General features: G+C 31.8%; 1 protein-coding gene across 1 annotated transcript in view; it reads left to right on the top strand.

Annotated features, from left to right (window-relative positions):
• The window catches only part of LOC114335352 (116 kDa U5 small nuclear ribonucleoprotein component), a 73,025-nt gene that overhangs the window by 21,217 nt on the left and 31,724 nt on the right, over positions 1 to 20,084 (top strand). Inside the window, exons 5-8 of the mRNA XM_050655612.1 lie at positions 3,349 to 3,598; positions 5,933 to 6,124; positions 14,485 to 14,711; positions 16,875 to 17,014. Of these exons, the coding sequence (XP_050511569.1) occupies positions 3,349 to 3,598; positions 5,933 to 6,124; positions 14,485 to 14,711; positions 16,875 to 17,014 (809 nt within the window). The remainder of the gene's footprint in view (positions 1 to 3,348; positions 3,599 to 5,932; positions 6,125 to 14,484; positions 14,712 to 16,874; positions 17,015 to 20,084) is intronic.

The following is a 20,084-nucleotide window of genomic DNA, read 5'->3' on the forward strand; positions in this document are numbered from 1 at the left end:
CTCAGTTCTAATCTAAGGTCTTTGTTGCAGATGATTGTTTTCATTTTCCGTCCTTATTTCTGTTGTTTGATCAATATTTTCTGAAATCTAGGTTCCCAGCCATTTGTATTTATCAAATTTGTATTTATTTTCTTTCTTTAATTTCTTTTTATATATATTTAGTTTTTTATATTCATTTTTAGTCCATATTTTTCACACAAACTTTTTGTTTTGTTCAGTATTAATTGAAGTTGTTCAGTAGAGCTTGCCATAATCACGGTATTATCCGCATATCTTATGTTGTTAATATATCTTCCGTTAATTATTCAGCCCTGTGATGGATGACCGAAGTTATCTTTAACGTAAAGTTATCCTGTAGTTAAGTTATAATCCTCGAATTGGTGTGATGTATCATATTTAACTTAACTACTTGCGTTATTTCTTGACAGTTCTTGAGTTGGAAAAGACTGTAAGACTTGTACACACTTCTATGTGTGTTCTTGAGTTATCTGATATATCAACTGTCACTTTATAACGCGACGTTAAACCTCAAGTTATGAGATAACTCTGTAGTTATGTAAGGCTCGGTTCATCTTTTGACTTGTTTTTAGACAGAAATCAAGTGAATTTAGACGCTAATAATTTAATAATTAAGAATAGAAGGGTAATACAATTTTAAAAATTATACAAAAATCAAATCGAGAGGGATAAGTAGAAATTTTATTTTAAGTACCTACTGAGCTTTCTATCCAGAGTTGCCAGATGATATTTTATAAATCCTCCATTTAGAAACTGAAATTCCCTCAAATTGAAGCGCAAATACCCCAAATTTAAATTTTTGCCGCATTTTAATAAATTAGTAGTCAAATGAAGAGAACAGTAAACCAAAATTATACTACTTATCAACGAGTGCCCTGGAAATAATTCATAGTTCCTATCGTCTTCGATTATATGGGAGTATAATATACAGTTCTATGTACATTCGCAAATTTAATTTACCATGACCCCTTAAAATCCTCTATAATTTTCCGCCCCCAAAAAATCCCACTACAATTTCTGCTTAGAAAAATTTCCCTAGACGCTTTCAAATTACCCCAAAATTGTGGGAATATACACCAATCTGGCAACCCTGTTTCTATCTACCGTTTGAAACACCACCGAACCCGAACAGCTGTTTGCTCTTCGGTCATCGGCGGTGGCCGACGACGGGTATTTACTTTTACGGTCATCTACCCATCCTGTAGCATGTTCCGAACATCTTTCGCACTCGCTCCAACTTGTACTATTTCTACATAAGGTTCTCTTTGTTACTTCAAACTTTGTTCCTCAAATGTTATTTCTAATATAACGTTGAATAAATAACTATCTCATAACGTTGACGGATACATCACACCGAATTTTACCTAAATAGTTATGGGCATCGTTATTCCTGAGAGTTATTTTAACTTTAACTCAAACGTTAAAGATAACTTCGGTCATCCATCACAGGGCTGATTATTCCTTCACTTGCAGATAGTAATTCTTCTTCAAAAAGGGATTCAATATACATTGAATAGTAATGGACACATAGTACATCCTTTCCTAACTCCTCTCCTGATTTCAATTTCTGATCTGAATTCGTTATCTATTATAATTTGTGCTCTTTGATTATTAAAAGTAGAGGCTAGAGATAGTTAAAATCTCTGAACAAAATAAACATGTTTCATTAGCTATCACTAACAAAATGGACATATTCACGAATATTGACTTTTCTCATGGTGATATTAAGTTTACTTATTTGTCACATTTCATAATTCAACCGATTGTTAATGATTCTGATAAACAGTTTGTATATGTACGTGAGTGAGCAATGATATAAGTATATTTCTTTAGGTCACATTAGTCCCCTGGTGAGGAGAACCACACATTAAACAAGAAATCTAGATTCTCATACACCATGGCCAAAAATCTTGCACAATATTCAATATCCTAAGGGCCGGTTTCACCAACAACAACTAAATCAGCGAATAGCTTTTCGTCAATTAAAATTTATTAGTCGTTTTTTATTGTGTTTCAAGACAATTTTGATAATTTAAAATTTAACCAATGAATTTTCTTTGTTAAAGATATTTTTCTACAACCGTGTTTTTTTTTATTTAATAGCATAGACATTAGTCATTCAGCCAGTTGCAATAAAGAATATACAATCCTATCCCTAATACAAAATTAAACAGAAACAATATAGTGATACAATAAATAATACAATACAATAACAATACAATAAAAACAATAATGGATCGTTGATAAAGTGATATAACATTTATGATAAAAAGGGATGCAAATCTGAACTTAAATCATAAAAAATATCATGCCCGAGTACAAATCTTATAAGACCATGCGTGTATCTGACAAGAAATTTATAATGATATTGTATATTTGCTGTGAGCCTGTAGCCAGCAGAGACTGGATATTGAATGGTGCATGCATATCAAGTTTAATTAAATTTTTATAGAGAGAGTTTGAATTCTGTTAAAAATGCAATTTTTAGCACTCCATACGAGCGTTAAAAATGCTACTTTAAGGCACTAGTGCTTTAAAAAAATTTTAAGGCACTGCAGTTCGTATTGACCGTATAGGCAACTTTGATGTAATGTCAAAAAATATAAAAATGGAATGTCAGTCAAGTTCAAGTAAAAGTTTTTGTAGATATTGTCCTGTAATTACGTTTGTAGAAAAAATATTGTATGATATGCGTGTTAAAAAGTACATTTTTAAGGCACTCATGTGAATTGCAGAACTCCATATCGCTCATTCTGCAAACTTTCACATGCGTGCCTTAAACGCATACTTTTAACACTTATATCATAAATAACTATTAAAGCGAGATTAGCATGTCAATTTAATCAAAGATTAAATATTTATTTGATAAATAAATAAAAAGACTTATTTGACGTTAGTGAAACTTAGATGTGTTAAATTTATTGGTCGAATAACTTTACTCGTTGAATAAACTACTATTTGTCATTGGTGAAACCGGCCATGACACCTGGTTATTTATTCGATCCGTGCATGACTGACACGACACCTAGCGTAGTAGCCTGACATTTTTGGCGAAAATAATTTGACGTTAAGCATATGATATAAATATGGCACATATGACATATTTGACGTTAATATGTAATATTTACCATTTTTGATAAAATTTGTTATACGAACGATGACACTGACATTACAAAAATTCACCAAAATTGTCATATTTCGCCGCTACGGACACTGGCATAGTTTCGTGTATCGTGTATCCCCACCATGGTCACGTATGGAGCGAAAAGCAACCTATCAATTATTTATAAAAAGTGATAGAACAGATACGACTTATTTTTATCTTTGTAGGTCATGTGAACTTCTCTGACGAAGTAACTGCGGCCATGCGATTATGTGATGGTGTTGTACTTTTTGTTGACGCAGCAGAAGGTGTCATGTTGAATACTGAAAGACTCCTTAAACATGCTGTACAAGAACAATTGCAAATTACCATTTGCATAAACAAAATCGATAGACTTGTTTTAGAACTTAAATTGCCACCTCAGGATGCATACTATAAATTAAGACATATTGTGGAAGAAATTAATGGTTTGTTAACGTGAGTAAACGAACTTTTTATGTTCCAACGGATCTTTACGTTATGTGGAACGTTATGTGGAACACAGTTGTTCCAACGGATCTTTGCACATGCATGAAATTATTCACGAATTACTTTTTATACTCGGTCTCTTTTTTACTCACATAAACTGATATCGCAATATTAAGCCGCTTGTCCATAAAAACCACTTTAAGTTAAACAAGGATAATCGATACGTCATGTCTTTGATACATTATTTACTAAGAATTTTGACGTTTACCATTTTCAGTGACATTGGCGCATTTGTTGTGTTTAAAAATGCTTTTCATATTGTTTAAACTTTTAGTCTTTGTACATTTCATTGTACTTTTTACTATCAAACATAATTGTTAGAACGACTAACTATGGCTCTCTTATTTGATTATTTTCGGTGATTATTTATTTTTAAGCTAATGTGACAACTAATATTTTTTAACCTACAAATTTTTTTATACTACATTAGTCTGGCTTTAGTTCTGTCGAACGGAAACTTATTTGTTTATTTTCGAGATTATTTTTTTACTTTTTGTTTTTTTTTTATTTATTTATTACCCTTCTATATTTACCTTTATATTAGTAACAGTTTAATATTAATATATTAATAACAATGTTCGAGCTGTTTAATGTTGAGTTCATCAATCTCTTCAATAGTGGAAAAAGATCAAACACTTCGCGCCTCCGCTCAACAGTTTAATAAATCTACAAAATTTTATCTCAAAAAGTGTTACGTTAATAGTTCAAGTAGTTGTCGTTAGATGACACTAGAGTCATTATATGATTAACCAAAATCAACGGTGCACCGAACATAAACAATGTAACATATCGACTTGTTCAAGAAATTTGTCCATCTAAGATGTGTATAAAGCGTCGTTTGTCGAGTTAAGACAGTATGTGTGATTACGTTATTCAAAACAATCTGCTTATGTGCTCAAGAAAAGTGACACATTTATCACTTATTTATCTTTCATTTTGCAGTATTTTTTGTTTGACGTTATTATTTGTATTTAAAGTTACATCATTAAAAAGTAGGTCTGTTAAAACAGATAATAATGATATTATATTCTGTACTGCAATAACCACTTTTGATAAATAATATTTCGTAAATTTTTCGTTATTTTATCTGTATAGTATCACAACTCAAAAAAATATATTTTTTTAAAATAGTTTTAGCAGAATTAATACATTATTTTGTAGAGCTTCAAAAACCTTTGTAACTGACTAAAATAGTTATTATACTAATTTTAACAGTTTTTGAATTAAACCCGGAAAAGTTCTAGCACAAATTCTAAACGTTGTTTTCTCGATACATACTTTGCTTTTTTTGACTTATGACACTGTTTGAGCGGAGATGCCACTTCAATAAAATAACTTATAATAGTAACTAATAATAGCGAACTTGCACATTATTTTTCATTACATAATAATGTTCAGTTTTGTATAAAAATGAGATTTCCAAAATTTCACGCTTCAAAAACTCATAATAACTTAGAAGTACAAATTTAAAGTCTTCTTTATTTTAAAATAGTTCAAACGACCCGTGACGTCACAGATTTTAACTACTTATGTGGTTCCGTTTATGGGTTATATTTACGTATATTCTTCTTCTTCTTCTTCTTTAGTTTATTGGCCTCCACCTACTTGGGTATTTGCCCAGCTCGTCGTCGGGGAATAAAGGAAAAATATTTATATTCTAATGACATTTTTATCGTATGTCGTTGTAATAATATATACCAGTTTGTTGAGATTGGAGTTTGATACAGTTTTTGAAGGAAAGGAAAGAAGGTTTACTATTGAAAATAAAACCATTTTGTAAAAGTACAAATTTCCTATGAATAGTTCAAACGATCAAAAACACTTTTAACGTCACATAACTGTATTTTTACTGACGTTTATAATGTCTAATTTAAAATTATATATACAATTGGTGTAGAATGTAAACATACAACCCCGTGACGTTACGATGCGTTTTGGGGTGGCTGGTATAAGTTGAATTTTTAGTCGTCTTTAGGGGCCAAACGAAAGACAAACAAAACTTTTTTATCTTTCATATAGGTTCTAAATTATGTTCTGTTGTGATTTATACCATTTTTTTCGAATTTAAAATTTTATGCAAATTCCCTATTACATTGACAGTACAAGTCGATGTACGCTTCACTTAATGTTTTGATTTAACTTGATTGCAAATAAATGTTTGTGATTATATTACGTTTGTGCAAAGATCCAACTTTTAACATTTTTTACTTTTTATTATGTTTTATTTAAGTAAATTATTTATTTATTTAAATAATTAAAAAATATATTTGCTGTATCTTTTAGATTATACTCAGATGATGCTAATCCTCAAATTGTATCACCAGTCCTAGGTAATGTTTGCTTCGCTAGTTCACAGTATGGAATATGTTTTACTCTCAAGTCATTTGCAAACATTTATAACTTGCACTTTGGAGATGTCAATATTGAAGAATTCTCAAAACGATTATGGGGTGATATTTATTTCAACACTAAAACGTAAGTATCATAACAGTATAAAATTATCAGTTTATTGTTTTCGCCCATTTTGAAAAAATGTAAAAACCTTGAATTATCCAGGCGTATCTGTCCCAAAAACCTGGGTAAACACAACACCTCCGTTTTAGACCAGATAGAATGACAAGTAGTGTTCCCAGATGATTTTTCTGATTATCAGTAGGTGTCGCCTCGAAAAGTCAGTAGATTTCAGTAAAAGCAGTCGCCTCAAAAAATCGGTAGAATTCGGTAGATTCCGTCGTTGAAGAATTTTACGTTTATGCATAGACAGCTAGATGTCGCCTCGAAAAATCAGTAGAATTCAGTAGAGTCAGGGGGAAGGCAGATGTCTCCTCAAAAAATCGGCAGATTTCGGTAAAATACGATTATTTTCAGTATTTTCAGAATGATTTTCAGTAGGTTTAAGGATGCCGTCGGTAGACGAGGATCGAGATCAGTAGTTCTGCTGATTTTTCAGTAGGTCTGGGAACACTGAGACAAGTGAAGTATTGAATGAAAGCGAAATAGTATTAGGTTTGTTCCAACCCGGTACATAACCGTTCTTGAATGGTTACGAGTATGCGCAGTAACGAAAAGTGTGTTACTGCGCATAATTTTACGTTATTGCGCATGCGCGTAACGATTCAAGAACGGTAAAGTACCGGGTTGAAACAAACCTTATGTTTTGTCTTCTTTACGCTTATATTTAGTTCTTAGTCTTGATTATAATACGTGATTTTGTTCATAAGGAGTTGTAGGTCTTCTATGTTGTCCGCAAATACTATCGTGTCATCTACATACCTGATGTTGTTTAACCCGTTTAGTAGAACACCTTTTTCAGTTTCGTGCAAAGCTTCGATAAATATTCTTTCAAAGTAGAAATTGAAGATTAGATTAGACAAATACAGCCATGCCTCACTCCACGCATAATTTTCACATATTCGGTGTGTTCACCTTTAACTCTGAGATTTACGGTCTGATTCCAGTAAAAGTTTCTAATTTTTCCCAGATCTTCGTTGTTAATTCCTATTACCCCGAACTGGATGGGGGAAATTTGACCTTCACACAGCTTGTAGATTCTCTTATGGATTATCTTTAGGAACAATTTTACGAGATGACTCATGAGGCTTCTTCCTTCTTTTGGTGCCTAATCCTTTCGAATATTGGCGATCATTCTGGCTATAATTATTTTATTAATTGATGCTTTAAATAGATTAGTTGTTGTTGTGGAGAACCCTTTCCTCAGGTTCTTTAACCATGATATTCTTCTTCTCCCTCTACTCGCTTTTCGAATACTTTGCCTTGAAGCATTATTTTCAGTAGTCTATATTTAGTGCCGTTTCTCATTATACCGAGATATTCTAACTTTCTCTTTTTAACTGTAAACATCGCTTCTCTTTCTTTCCCCATTCTTCGTAGTACGCTCTCGTTGGTTATCTTGTCCGTCCATGATATTCTTAGGATTGGCCTGTATAGCCACATCTCAAAGGCTTCAAGTTTTTTCTCCATCGCTTCAGTGAGTGTCCAGGATTCAACTCCGTAGTACAATATTGAGAAGATATAAATCGTAGGAACCTTACTTTTATCTCCCGATTAAGGTTGTGGCCTTTAAAGAGTTTGGACATGTTGTTGAACGCACTCATAGCCTTCTCTACTCTACATTTTACTTCTTGTGAGTGATCCCATTGTTCGTTTACTGTTGTTTTAAGATAGGTATACTGTTTTACTCGGTCCACTGGTGTATTCTTCATAAGTAGTTGGACGTCTCTATTTTTATTTTTGCTGATGACCATAAATTTAGTTTTTGATATGTTTACTTGTAGTCCACATTTTTCACTTACTTCATTTACTTTGTTTATGAGTTGCTGTAAACTGTTCAAACTGCTTGCAAAAATAACGGTGTTGTCTGCAGAGCGGATGCTGTTTAGGCGTTCTCCATTCAGGAGTATTCCATATTCGCAATTTTCCAAGGCTTCTCTAAATATTTCCTCTGAATATAGGTTAAATAATATAGGTGAAAGTATACATCCTTGTCTAACGCCTCGCAGAATTTGGGTCGCTTCAGTCGGTTCATCTCCAAGATGTGTTCTTATTGTAGCTGATTGGTTTCAGTATAAATTTTGTTTTATACGCCGATCTTTATCATCCATTTGGGCTTTTGTTAGAACATCCATCATTTTTCAGTGTTGAACTGTAGTAGTCCACAAAGCAGGTGCAAGTCATATATCTGTGTGTCTTTTATTCTCTCTTCGCATAACTTGTATATTGATATTGTTATTGACAAATTAGTTTTACTTTATAATAATTGCCTTACTGAGGGGATTTTCCCAGATGTACTAAAAGTAACAAAAGTGTTACCACTATTCAAAAAGGGGTCTTTAGATGAAATTGAAAATTATCGTCCCATCTCTATCATTCCCATTTTCGGTAAAATTTTTGAAAGCATTCTTAATACTCGTTTGATAGAATATCTAGATAAACACAAAATACTTCACTGTAATCAATATGGCTTTAGAAAAAAGTGCAGCACTACACAAGCTATACAGAAAGTTGTGAGAGATATAGTCGACGGCTTGGAGGAGGGTCATTTCGTGTCTTTGACAATGTGTGATTTATCCAAAGCTTTTGACTGTGTTTCGCATAAATTACTGTTGGAAAAAATGCATAAATATGGTATAAGATACACCCTCAATATATTTACATCTTATTTAACAAATAGAAAACAGTCAGTTTTTCTTAATAATAGCTTTTCTGATTTGAACACGGTCGAATACGGTGTTCCTCAAGGTTCAATACTAGGACCCACTTTGTTTCTTATTTATCTTAACGATCTATTTCACTACACTTTTCCCATAAAATGTGTGTGCTTTGCAGATGATACCACTCTCATAAATACTGACATTAATCAACATAATTTGAAAATTAAAATAGATAGTGATACTCAGAAAGCAAAAAACTGGTTTTTGCATAATGGTCTGAAGCTAAATGAAGACAAAAATCAGAATTTGATGTTTAGTTCTGATCGGAAGTGTGTCTTAGGAAATAGTGTTAAACTCTTAGGAATTTTTTTAGATGATAATTTGGACTGGAGTGCTCATACAGACTACTTAAGTTCTAAACTTGCTACAACTATATTTTTGATACGCAACTTAGTTTTTATGATCCCTAAAAGTACCCTTATAATGATCTACTTTGCACTGTTCCATAGCCATTTAAAGTACGGAATAACTATTTGGGGTGGCTCTTGTCACGCAGCAAGAATTTTTAAATTACAAAAGAAAATAGTGAGGATACTTGCAGGAGCTGAGTATAGGGAACACTGTAAACCTTTATTTCAGGAGTTAGGTATTATGTCACTGCCTTCACTCTATATATATGAGACGCTGATTGAAATTAATTCCAACAAAAGTAAGTTTAACATAAACTCCAACTTCCATGATCATCATACAAGATCGAGAGATGCTATTAGAGCACAACGTTTTAGGTTGACGAAAAGTATAAAAAACTCGACTGATGTTAGTTTGTACAATTTTTTGCCAGATGAAGTAAAAAGTCTTCATTTACAGTCGTTTAAAAATAAAATAAAATCACATTTTTTAAAACGTTGTTTTTACACAAAGACAGAGTACTTAGGTACCGCTTATATAATATAATAGTACTAGTTTGGTCAGGGTTTTTTTTGCCGATTATGACGATATTAATTTCATGCTTTTATGTTTATTTAATGTTTTTACGTGTTTACATAGTGTGTTAAATTGTTTAAATTTGTTAGTACCTGTTTGTATATCTTTTCATTATAATTTATAATATTTATCTTTTAAATTTTGTCCAGGTTTTATAATGTACGTTCTCTTTTGACTTGTCAAAAACAAAAGAAATTTTGTATATTTGATTCAATAAATTCTATTCTATTCTATTCTATTCTATTCTGCGATGTACATGGTGTTTGGTAAATAATGGGCCATAGCTTAACCTTAGATTCCTGAGCTTAACATAGGTCGATTTAAGCTAACTTACCTTAGTACAAAAGTTGATAATAACCGAAATACAGGGTGTCCAAGTTAAACTTTTATTTTATTTATTTTTGAATATTTCCTGACAGGCATGGGACAACAACACGAAATTTGGTAAGTGGTGCTGGTATTGTACAATCTACTAAATTATGTTAAACAAACGTTTCTGGCTACTACCAGAGGCGTACGACGGGGGAACGTGAATGGTTGACCCTTCCCAAATTCTACGCCACTGGCGGAATTGCTATTTTAGTGCAATTTTTTGATTCCCCAATACTTTCTATGTAAAAAACATACTCTTCATTCGTAACGATAAAGCCATTAGTTTTCGAGATATTTGAAGCTAAAAACGAAGGAGTATAATACATTAATCAAAATAAGTGTACCTTTTCATTTTTAACTTCAAATATCATGAAAACTAATGACTTTATCGTTACGAATGAAGAGTATATTATTTACATAGAAAGTATTGGAGAATCTAAAAATTATGCTAAAATAGCAGTTTCATCAGTGGCGTAGAATTTGGGAAGGGTCAACCATTCACTTCCCCTGTCGTACGCCTCTGGTAGTAGCCAGAAACGATTATTTAACATAATTTGGTAGTGTGTACAGTGCCTACACTTTCTGCCAAGTATCACACGGATATGTCAAATTATTTTAAAGTATTCTTTTTTAAATAATTTATTCTTTATATAAAACTTTAAGAACTATGTGTGCCCGGTACTATAAAACTATTTGACATATCTTTATGGTACGTGGCAGAAAGTGTAGGTACTGTACACCCTACTAAATTATGTTAAATAATCGTTTGTGGTTAATACCAGAGGCGTAAGACAGGGGAAAGTAAATGGTTGACCCTTCCCAAATTCTACGCCACTGATGAAAATGCTTTTTAGCATAATTTTTAGATTCTCCAATACTTTCTATGCAAATAATATACTCTTCATTCGTAACGATAAAGTCATTAGTTTTCATGATATTTGAAGTTAAAAATGAAAAGGTACACTTCTTTTGATTAATGTATTATGCTTCTTCGTTTTTAGCTTCAAATATCTCGAAAACTAATGGCTTTATAGTTACGAATAAAGAGTATGTTTTTTACATAGAAAGTAGTGGAGAATCAAAAAATTGCACTAAAATAGCAATTTCGCCAGTGGCGTAGAATTTGGGAAGGGTCAACCATTCATGTTCCCCCGTCGTACACCTCTGGTAGTAGCCAGAAACGTTTGTTTAACATAATTTAGTAGATTGTACAATACCAGCACCACTTACCAAATTTCGTGTTGTTGTCCCATGCCTGTCAGGAAATATTCAAAAATAAATAAAATAAAAGTTTAACTTTGACACCCTGTATTTAGGTTATTATCAACTTTTGTACCAAGGTAAGCTATGGCCCATTCTTTACCAAACACCCTGTATAATTTTAAGAAAAAGTTTTAAGAGCACACAGTAGCGATCAACAGGTAGCAACAAACGAGGTCCAAGATTGCGAAAGTTCTGCGAACTTTCAAAAGTGAGGCAACAGTGCGTCGGTAATTCGACACTGACAGTGACGTTTATACTATCAAAATAGTTATTTATGAAACAGTTCGTGAAGTATGCTTTTTGCGAACGCACGCGATTTTTAGAGCACTAGCGACAACGGAGCGAGTGCTATACATCGCGTTAGTTCGCAAAAAGTACTTCACGCACAGTTTCATACAATATTTTATCTACGATAAACAAATAAAAAAAATGTAACTTTTCGTCACTGGAATTCATTTCTATTCTACAATTTTTAGAACTTTGACATTTAAAAATACTAACTACTTTCAAACCACAAAACTGTCAAAAATTTTGTTGTAAGTCATTGCTCATATTGTCATCACCATGACAACGCGAAAGTTAAGGATATTTGATTATATGAAAGTGTGCCAAAAAACCCATTGAAAGTGTGCGAAAAAATAAATCCCATTTAAAATACACTCGCGATCATAAAAAGCGGGTCACTCGATGAGTTATTCAAGTTAGATCTCTCGAATTTTCTAAACCTGTTGTCAGATTTGAGTGATTTTTTTAGTATGTTATAGCCTTATTCTTTAGCAATATCGCTATAATAATATTGCTAGACCGGTAAATTGTCATTTTATACCGGGTGTAACAATCATACTGTGTTTATTCCTAAAAGTTCGGAACACCCTGTGAAATGTTTTAGCATAGATAAAATATTGAAATTAAAACTTAATTGTAGCCTTAGGCGCTCTTAACATTTTTTTTTGATTTATTTGTTTATGTTGGATAATAAAAAAGTTAAGCACGTTAATAACTAGCCATGTTCTTCATCAATACAGGGTGTTTCTAAATAAGTGCGACAAACTTTAAGGGGTAATTCTGTATGAAAAAATAATGACAGTTTGCTTTATAAACATATGTCCGCAAATGCTTCGTTTCCGAGATACGGGATGTTGAAATTTTTCTTACAAATTGACGATTTATTTATTCCTCTAAAACCAATAGAGGTATGCAAATGAAATTTAGTAGGTTTTAAGAAGCAGTTATTGTAGATTTTTTGACATACAATTAATAATTCTATATTCACCATTGGCGTGCATACGGGTATAAACATTTTAGATACATCCCGTATGCACGCCAATGGTGAATATAAAATTCTTAATTCTATGTCAAAAAATTCGCCATAACTACCTCTTAACATCTACCAAATTTCATTTGTATATCTCAACCGGTTTTAGAGCAACAAATAAATCGGCAGTTTGTAAGAAAAAATTCAACATCCCGTATCTCGAAATCGAAGAATTTGCGGTCATACGATTATAAAGCAAACGGTGATTATTTTTTCATGCCAAATTGCCCCTTAAAGTATGTCGCACTTATTTAGAAACACCCTGTATTGATGAAGAACATGGTTAGTTGTTAAGGTGCCTAACTTTTTTATTATCCAACGTAAACAAATAAATCAAAAAAGAAAATGTTAAGAAAGCCTAAGGCTACAATCGTGTTTTAATTTCAATATTTTATCTATGCTAAAACATTCCACGGGGCGTTTCGAACTTTGAGGAATAAACACAGTATGATTGTTACACCCGGTACACAATGACAATTTACCTGTCTAGAGACAATATTATTATGGCGATATTGTTCAAAAATAAGGCTATAACATACTAAAAAAATTACTCAAATTGGACAACAGGTTTAGAAAATTCGAGACATCTAACTTGATTAATTCATCGAGTGACCCGCTTTTTATGATCGCAAGTGTACATTGTTACTTACGCACACTTTAAATCCTTCACGCACTGCTATCTATAATGACAGTTTTCACAAACTAAAAACTTATACATAATATGACATAGAGTAGATAAACAATAATTTTTATACACATAGGCGCGAAATGTTGCCAAGTCAGTGATGTTCTATTTCTTGTTATAAAAAAAAATCGATTTTTAGTAGTTCCAATGTGACACAAAATTTAGGCACAGGATAAAAAAGTTTATTTGAAGAAAGTGTATTTTTTTGTCTTTCTTAATGGCGGTACAGGCTCCTTTTTTCAATATTTTATTTAGTTATAGAGTAATTTCCACATACTAACATATTTCTAAAATTGGCCTGTGTACCGCCGTTCTTTATTATATTACGAATATGTGTGCCAAATATCTCGACAAAATATTCAAAATTAGAGCCGCAATCTTGGAACGCGTTTGTTGCTACCTGTTGATCGCTACTGTTTGCTCTTAATGTATGGCTCATTAGGCTTATTAGCCTATATTCTTCGCACTTTTTCGCTCCGTTTCTTTGGTAACGTAATAAATTCTGAAACTAGCCAATCTTTTGGAATATTGCCTGTGCCATAGATATTATTGAAGATTTTACATAATATGTATTCTTAAAGATTCATCATCAAGAAGTTTAAGAAATTCAGAGTGTACTCCGTCTGGCCCTGGTGGTCTCCCTTTTTTTAGTGATATTATGGCTGCTCTTGTTTCTGTCACTAGTATAGGTGGTCCTGTTTCTGTAGGTATTGGGGGCTGGTTCTCGCATTTTCTTCTTCGCATTTTTTTGGCTCCTGTTTTTTTTTTGGAAATGCAATAAACTCAGACTTCAACCAGTCTGTTGGTATTTGTCCAGAGTTGTATATATGTTGTTAAGTTATCTTTGTGATTATTTCTATTGATTCGTTGTCCATTATTTTGAGTAGTTCCGCTTGTATATTATGCTGTGTTATTGCAAAATAAACTTCCTGTTGTAATATTCTTGGTCCGTCATTTACATCTTCTTCTAGCTCAAAAGTATTGTTAGTTAATATGAATTTACAGACGAAATTTTATAAAATATAATTACACTATAATTTTTTAGGAGAAAGTTTACGAAGAAAGCGCCACACAATTCAGCTCAAAGAAGTTTTGTGGAGTTTATCTTAGAACCTCTCTACAAGATATTCGCACAGGTTGTGGGAGATGTGGATGCTTCATTGCTTGATGTACTGGACGAATTAGGAATAAAGCTAACCAAAAATGAAATGAAGTTGAATATAAGACCATTGTTGCGGTTGGTGTGCCAGAAATTTTTAGGAGACTTCAGTGGTAAGCATGTTTTTTGCATTCATTAAAATGTTATGTTTAGCAAGTTGGTAATAAAGTAACTCAAGAAAAGCTTCCTTACATCCTTTCAATGTATTAAAATTATATTTGTACTATATTTGAGATTGAAAATATTGACTGGCCAGTTGGTTGCTATTGCGTTTTTCTGAGATAATTAGAACGAACCAAATAACGACAATATGTGATTGGCAATGATGTCTTTTATATGATTAAGATCCACAATTTTCATATAGGGCTTTTCATTCACAGTAATTTGTTTCGAGCTTCTGTCATATGTCGTATAATCCGTGTATATTAATATTATACAGATTATACAACATATGACAGAAGCTCGAAACAAATGACAATCGATGAAAAGTCCTATTAGTGCAGTCACTGAAGCTATTCACCTCCGACTTCGTGGAACCTCCATCGATTTTCATGGTTAGTGGTTAGAAGATACCCCAAGAAACAAAAGTGACATGATGCCAACTTGCGCTTTAATAAAGTTATTAACATAAATCAATACCTATTTCTTGAGTTATTAAAGATCAAAGATTTTAATTTTGTATGTAAAAAAAAAATTTATTGTAAAAAAATGCATGTTTTAAAGCGGTTATTCATAAATAACTCATAAACTAGTTTTTGTTTTTACAAAAAAGTTATAATTACCAAAATTGAAGATAATAATTTCTCGAATAAATTGCTTACTTGAAAAACCATTTAATATTAATTCAAAGTGAGTTATAGGTAATTGAATGTATATTTTTTTTTCGGCGAGTATTCAAATCTAAATACATATTCAAACTTAACACTTAGACTGCCACAATAGTAAAAAAAGAAGTTCCTTCAAGCCGCAAATATGTTTATCCTATATACACATTGCACATACAAGCCAAGGGCCTCTAAGGCCTGTAGTGCTGTTATATTTATACACACACAAACAGGAATCAATTGTTGATTCTCACGTTTGTAGAATCAAATTGCATGTACATCACGGCATGCTTCTCGTGGCAGTCGACCTGTTAAATAACGGGAAAACTATACATTTTATAAAATATATTTATTAAACACTTACCAAAGTACTCAGAAATATCTATCAAATAAGCTACAAAAGAAGTTGATAGCATCAAAATTAACAAGTTATGATGAAAATAAGAGACCTTTTAAATTTTTTTAGGAAAAAGTGAAAAATAAAACATCCGCTATTTCTACAAAAATTAAAATTTATAGTAATCCCTGCACGGTTGTCTTCATTTTAGCATAAGTAATGACCACAAAAATTTGGACTTGTTTAGAAGGCATCATTTTGAAAAAAAAATATGATTTATTAAAATCAGAGTTTTAAAAATTTTCGTAATTCTCATTTTCGATATACGTAAAAAAGAATGTGTGTGTACTTTGTACGCACGTAATAAGAAGTTATACTTCTATTATAATATAATCTAACTTCATATTATGATTTCAACGAAATCAATATAAGTACCTATCTACTTTAAACAGTTTTTTTGTATTGTAATTAAACATTAAACTAATTTTAGAAAGAACAAAAATAATACCAAAAATTTAAAAAAAGGATATGACTTTGTCCGGATTCGAACAGGGGACCTCTCGATCCTTGGGCGAATGCTCTACCGATCAGCTACCACCACTTTTGTATTCAGTCAATCATTTCTAGGACATAATTACAATCACGGTGACAGATACATTAATTGAAAATAAATATTTTCAATAATGCTTATTAGGAGGAAGGCAAATCGACAGACATAAAAATTATAATAAATATATTTACTAAAAACACTAATAATATATTCTTTTCACGCACACCTTATTTACGCTACATAACTTAAAAGATGTAGTGACTAATACCATACTGTCGGTGTGCGCATGCGCCAGGGAATGTAAAAATTCACTCTCGTGCCTAAAAAAGTATAACTTCAAAAATGACAACCATATTTAAGTTTTTTTTAACAAATATTTTTCTTTTTTTTTTATTATTTTTATATAGATTTGTGTTCCTTAAACACAATTGAATAATTTGTGTTCCTTAAACAACGATTTATCTATCTCATTATAATTTGTAAAATAACGTCAACATAGCCATGTAACAGTTTACTAAGTATTAGTCTTCTTAATTTAATTTATTCAATTTTCTATTATTTTTAGGTTTTGTAAATATGTGTGTGGAACATATACGCTCCCCATTAGACAATGCCAAAACAAAAATTGACCATGTGTACACAGGGCCGAATACTAGTAAGGTATATGAGGATATGGTAAATTGTGATCAGGAAGGAATACTTATGGTAAATATGATTTTCACTGTTTTATTTTTCAACGGAAACTTTTCGTTTATAAATTAGCAAGGTCTGTTCGTTCGTTTGTGAATTGCCGCCCCTGCATACTTAAAGCTTATGTAACGATGGATACTTATGTAGTTTGTCTCCTGAATTCAAATCTCAAACCGGCATTTCGATATCTCGAACCAACTACGAGATAACTATATTACTATATAGGAGATAAGACAGAAAAATTAAACAGATAGGCACAGTATTCGAAGAATTTTTAAACGATAAAGGCCAAACAGAAACAGAAATACAACATCAAACACAAGAAACAGAACAACGATAAACCAAAGAATTACAGAAATGGAGATAGAAACAGATGGTAAAAAGAGGAAAATTAAAAAACCGGTTCTAATTATGTTGAAAAATGAAACCAATTTTGTTGCAAATTCTTCAGAAGAATGCAGTAGGATCCATATTAAAAGTGGAAATCAATAGTGTTATAAATCTGACTTGACTTTTCTATGTTCTTTTAGGCACTAATGTTTAGTTAGTTGACTTTATTTATTTTTAATAACTTACTTTTAAACAAATGAAAAACACTGAATTTATATCTTATTTTACAAACTACGATATCTAATTTATTTATTACACCAAATCTACTAATTTATCTAATTACAAATTCAAAAATACCGCGCCCGTTACATATCAAAGTACACCGACGGTTTGAAATTTACAACTAAACTCTAATTCCAAAAATGTCTATTTATATAGTTATGTACAATGTTCCAGAATACGGAAGATTATTACGGAAGAATTCATCTTATTCTAGAATAACAATCGAAGAGTTATTTACATAAATATCAAATAAGCATTTTCTAGAATGAAAAAAAAAATATCGAGGTGTGTACCTGTTAAAAAGGTCCCCCTTTTAAAAGCATTCACAAACAAATTCAGTAAACAAAAAGGGTCTGTTAAATTATATTAAATAGACCGGTAGCTGAAAACAGTCGGGTGACAATCATGTCACAATAGAAAGACAATACCACGATTAGTAAGTCAATAACATATCGAAGATACATAATTTATATTTTAAAATAACATACATATAACATCAGAGTTTGGTATTAATTTTGAGAGTAAATTAAATGTAAAACCAAATACTTACTGTACCTAAATGTCGAAATAGTACTTACAATAAGTACTTACCATGCCGGGATAGTATCATGAGGTTTTTTCCTGGGTTTTTCCCCGTAATTTACTATGGGATCTGTAACACGATAATTTTACTGTCATCATTGCATGTGGTTGACTTTTTAAAGACAAATCACATGCTATGATTTTTCTGACGGATATTCTTAGTTAAACTTGATTTCATGTGATCGAAGGAACTATCTTCCAGTAAAGTCGTCCCAGGTACGCAACTCATAAGTATTGGCAATATCACTTTAAAGTCATCTACTTTAAAGATGTATAATATATGTCTGAACTGTCAATACGAATAAGAAATCAGATAAAACTAAATTATTAAAAGAATTTTTTTACCAGGCGTCAAATAAATTTAATTTCAAATTGAAGACCTAATTGGAAGAAGGAGGTATGTTACAAAGCCTACCTTTTGAGATATGGTCAGTTTTTATTCATCTACTTTTATCAGGAAAATGTTGTTTGTGTTATTTGGTTTTATTTATATTGCTATAAGCATTCCTTTACATATAATGTTGATAATTTGTTTTTATTTTTAGTATTTTTCCTACAAATAAATAAAAACAGTACATACCGCCTTCTTTCATTAATTTTAGTTTGTATAACTATCCTTTATCTGAATGGATGAAGGGGGTATGTGGCATGGAATAATACTCTATAATCAGTTTTACAGAAATTTATGTAATTGAACACAAAATAATCTTCTTCTTTATGTGCCGTGCTCGATTATTGAACGTTGGCTATCAAATTAACTATAGTTATTTTTTGATGGCAGCTCGGTAAAGGGATGTAGAGGATCTGTTAAACCATTCTCACAGGTGTATAAGTCATGACGGTCTTCTTCGGCCTGGCCTTTTTTCTTCGACCTGGCCTTTCTTCTTCGACCTGGCCGTTCTTCTTCCGTCTACCTTGCCTTGTATTATTAAATGGAGTATATTATACAGAGTGAGTTTTATGTATGGAAAGCCTCAATTATCTCGGAAACGGCTTGCATGATTTTTTATAGATTTTGGTGACAAAGGGTTTTCTAATGCGGCCGATGTAATAGTGGCAATTACATTGTTGTCAGAACTTCCGTTTTTTTGGAAATCTAATGAATTCTCTTATTTCAAATGGAACACCCTGTATATGTTTGCGTTTTGAAGTCCTTAAGAAATGCTGATTATTTTTCGTGTTATATTCCCTATACCTAATTGCCATAATTTCGAAGTTATTTAGCTATATTTATTTAAAAAATTGCGTTTATCGACTTACAAAAAGCGTTTGATCTTGTTCCTCGGCAAAAAGTATGGTCGCTCCTAGAACAAAGAGGAATAGCAACCAAACTAAGGAAAAATATTGAATGTCTATATAAAAATACGACGAATTGTGTTATAACTAGAAACCTCAAGTCAGAAAATTTTATAACAAAAGATGGTCTAAGACAGGGAGGAGGACTAAGTCCAACATTGTTTACGTTGTTTATGGACGAAATAATTAAAAAATGTAGTCAGAGAACAAAACACCTATTTGTAGGATACAAAAACTTACAACCGATCGAAATATCAGAGTGTGCTTTTGCAGATGACATCGTTATAATGGCAACAAAAGAAAATGACCTACAAGAAAACTTACAAACGTGGAGTGAAATATTAGAAGAAAGTGGCATGAAACTAAACCTAACAAAAACAAAAGTGATGGTAGTAGCAGAAACTAAAGAAAACGTGAGTATACAGATCAATGGTATACATATACAACAAGTTGAATGCTTCGAATACCTGGGTGTAAAAATTGAAGATTCAGGTCAACAAGGTTTAGAAATCGATAAACGTATAGAGAAAGCAATAAATTCATATTATGCAATGAACACAACTTTTATAGGAAAAAAGGAAATAGCGCAAAGTAC

The sequence above is a fragment of the Diabrotica virgifera genome, chromosome 7 (assembly GCF_917563875.1).
Source record: "Diabrotica virgifera virgifera chromosome 7, PGI_DIABVI_V3a".
Lineage (NCBI taxonomy): Eukaryota > Metazoa > Arthropoda > Insecta > Coleoptera > Chrysomelidae > Diabrotica > Diabrotica virgifera.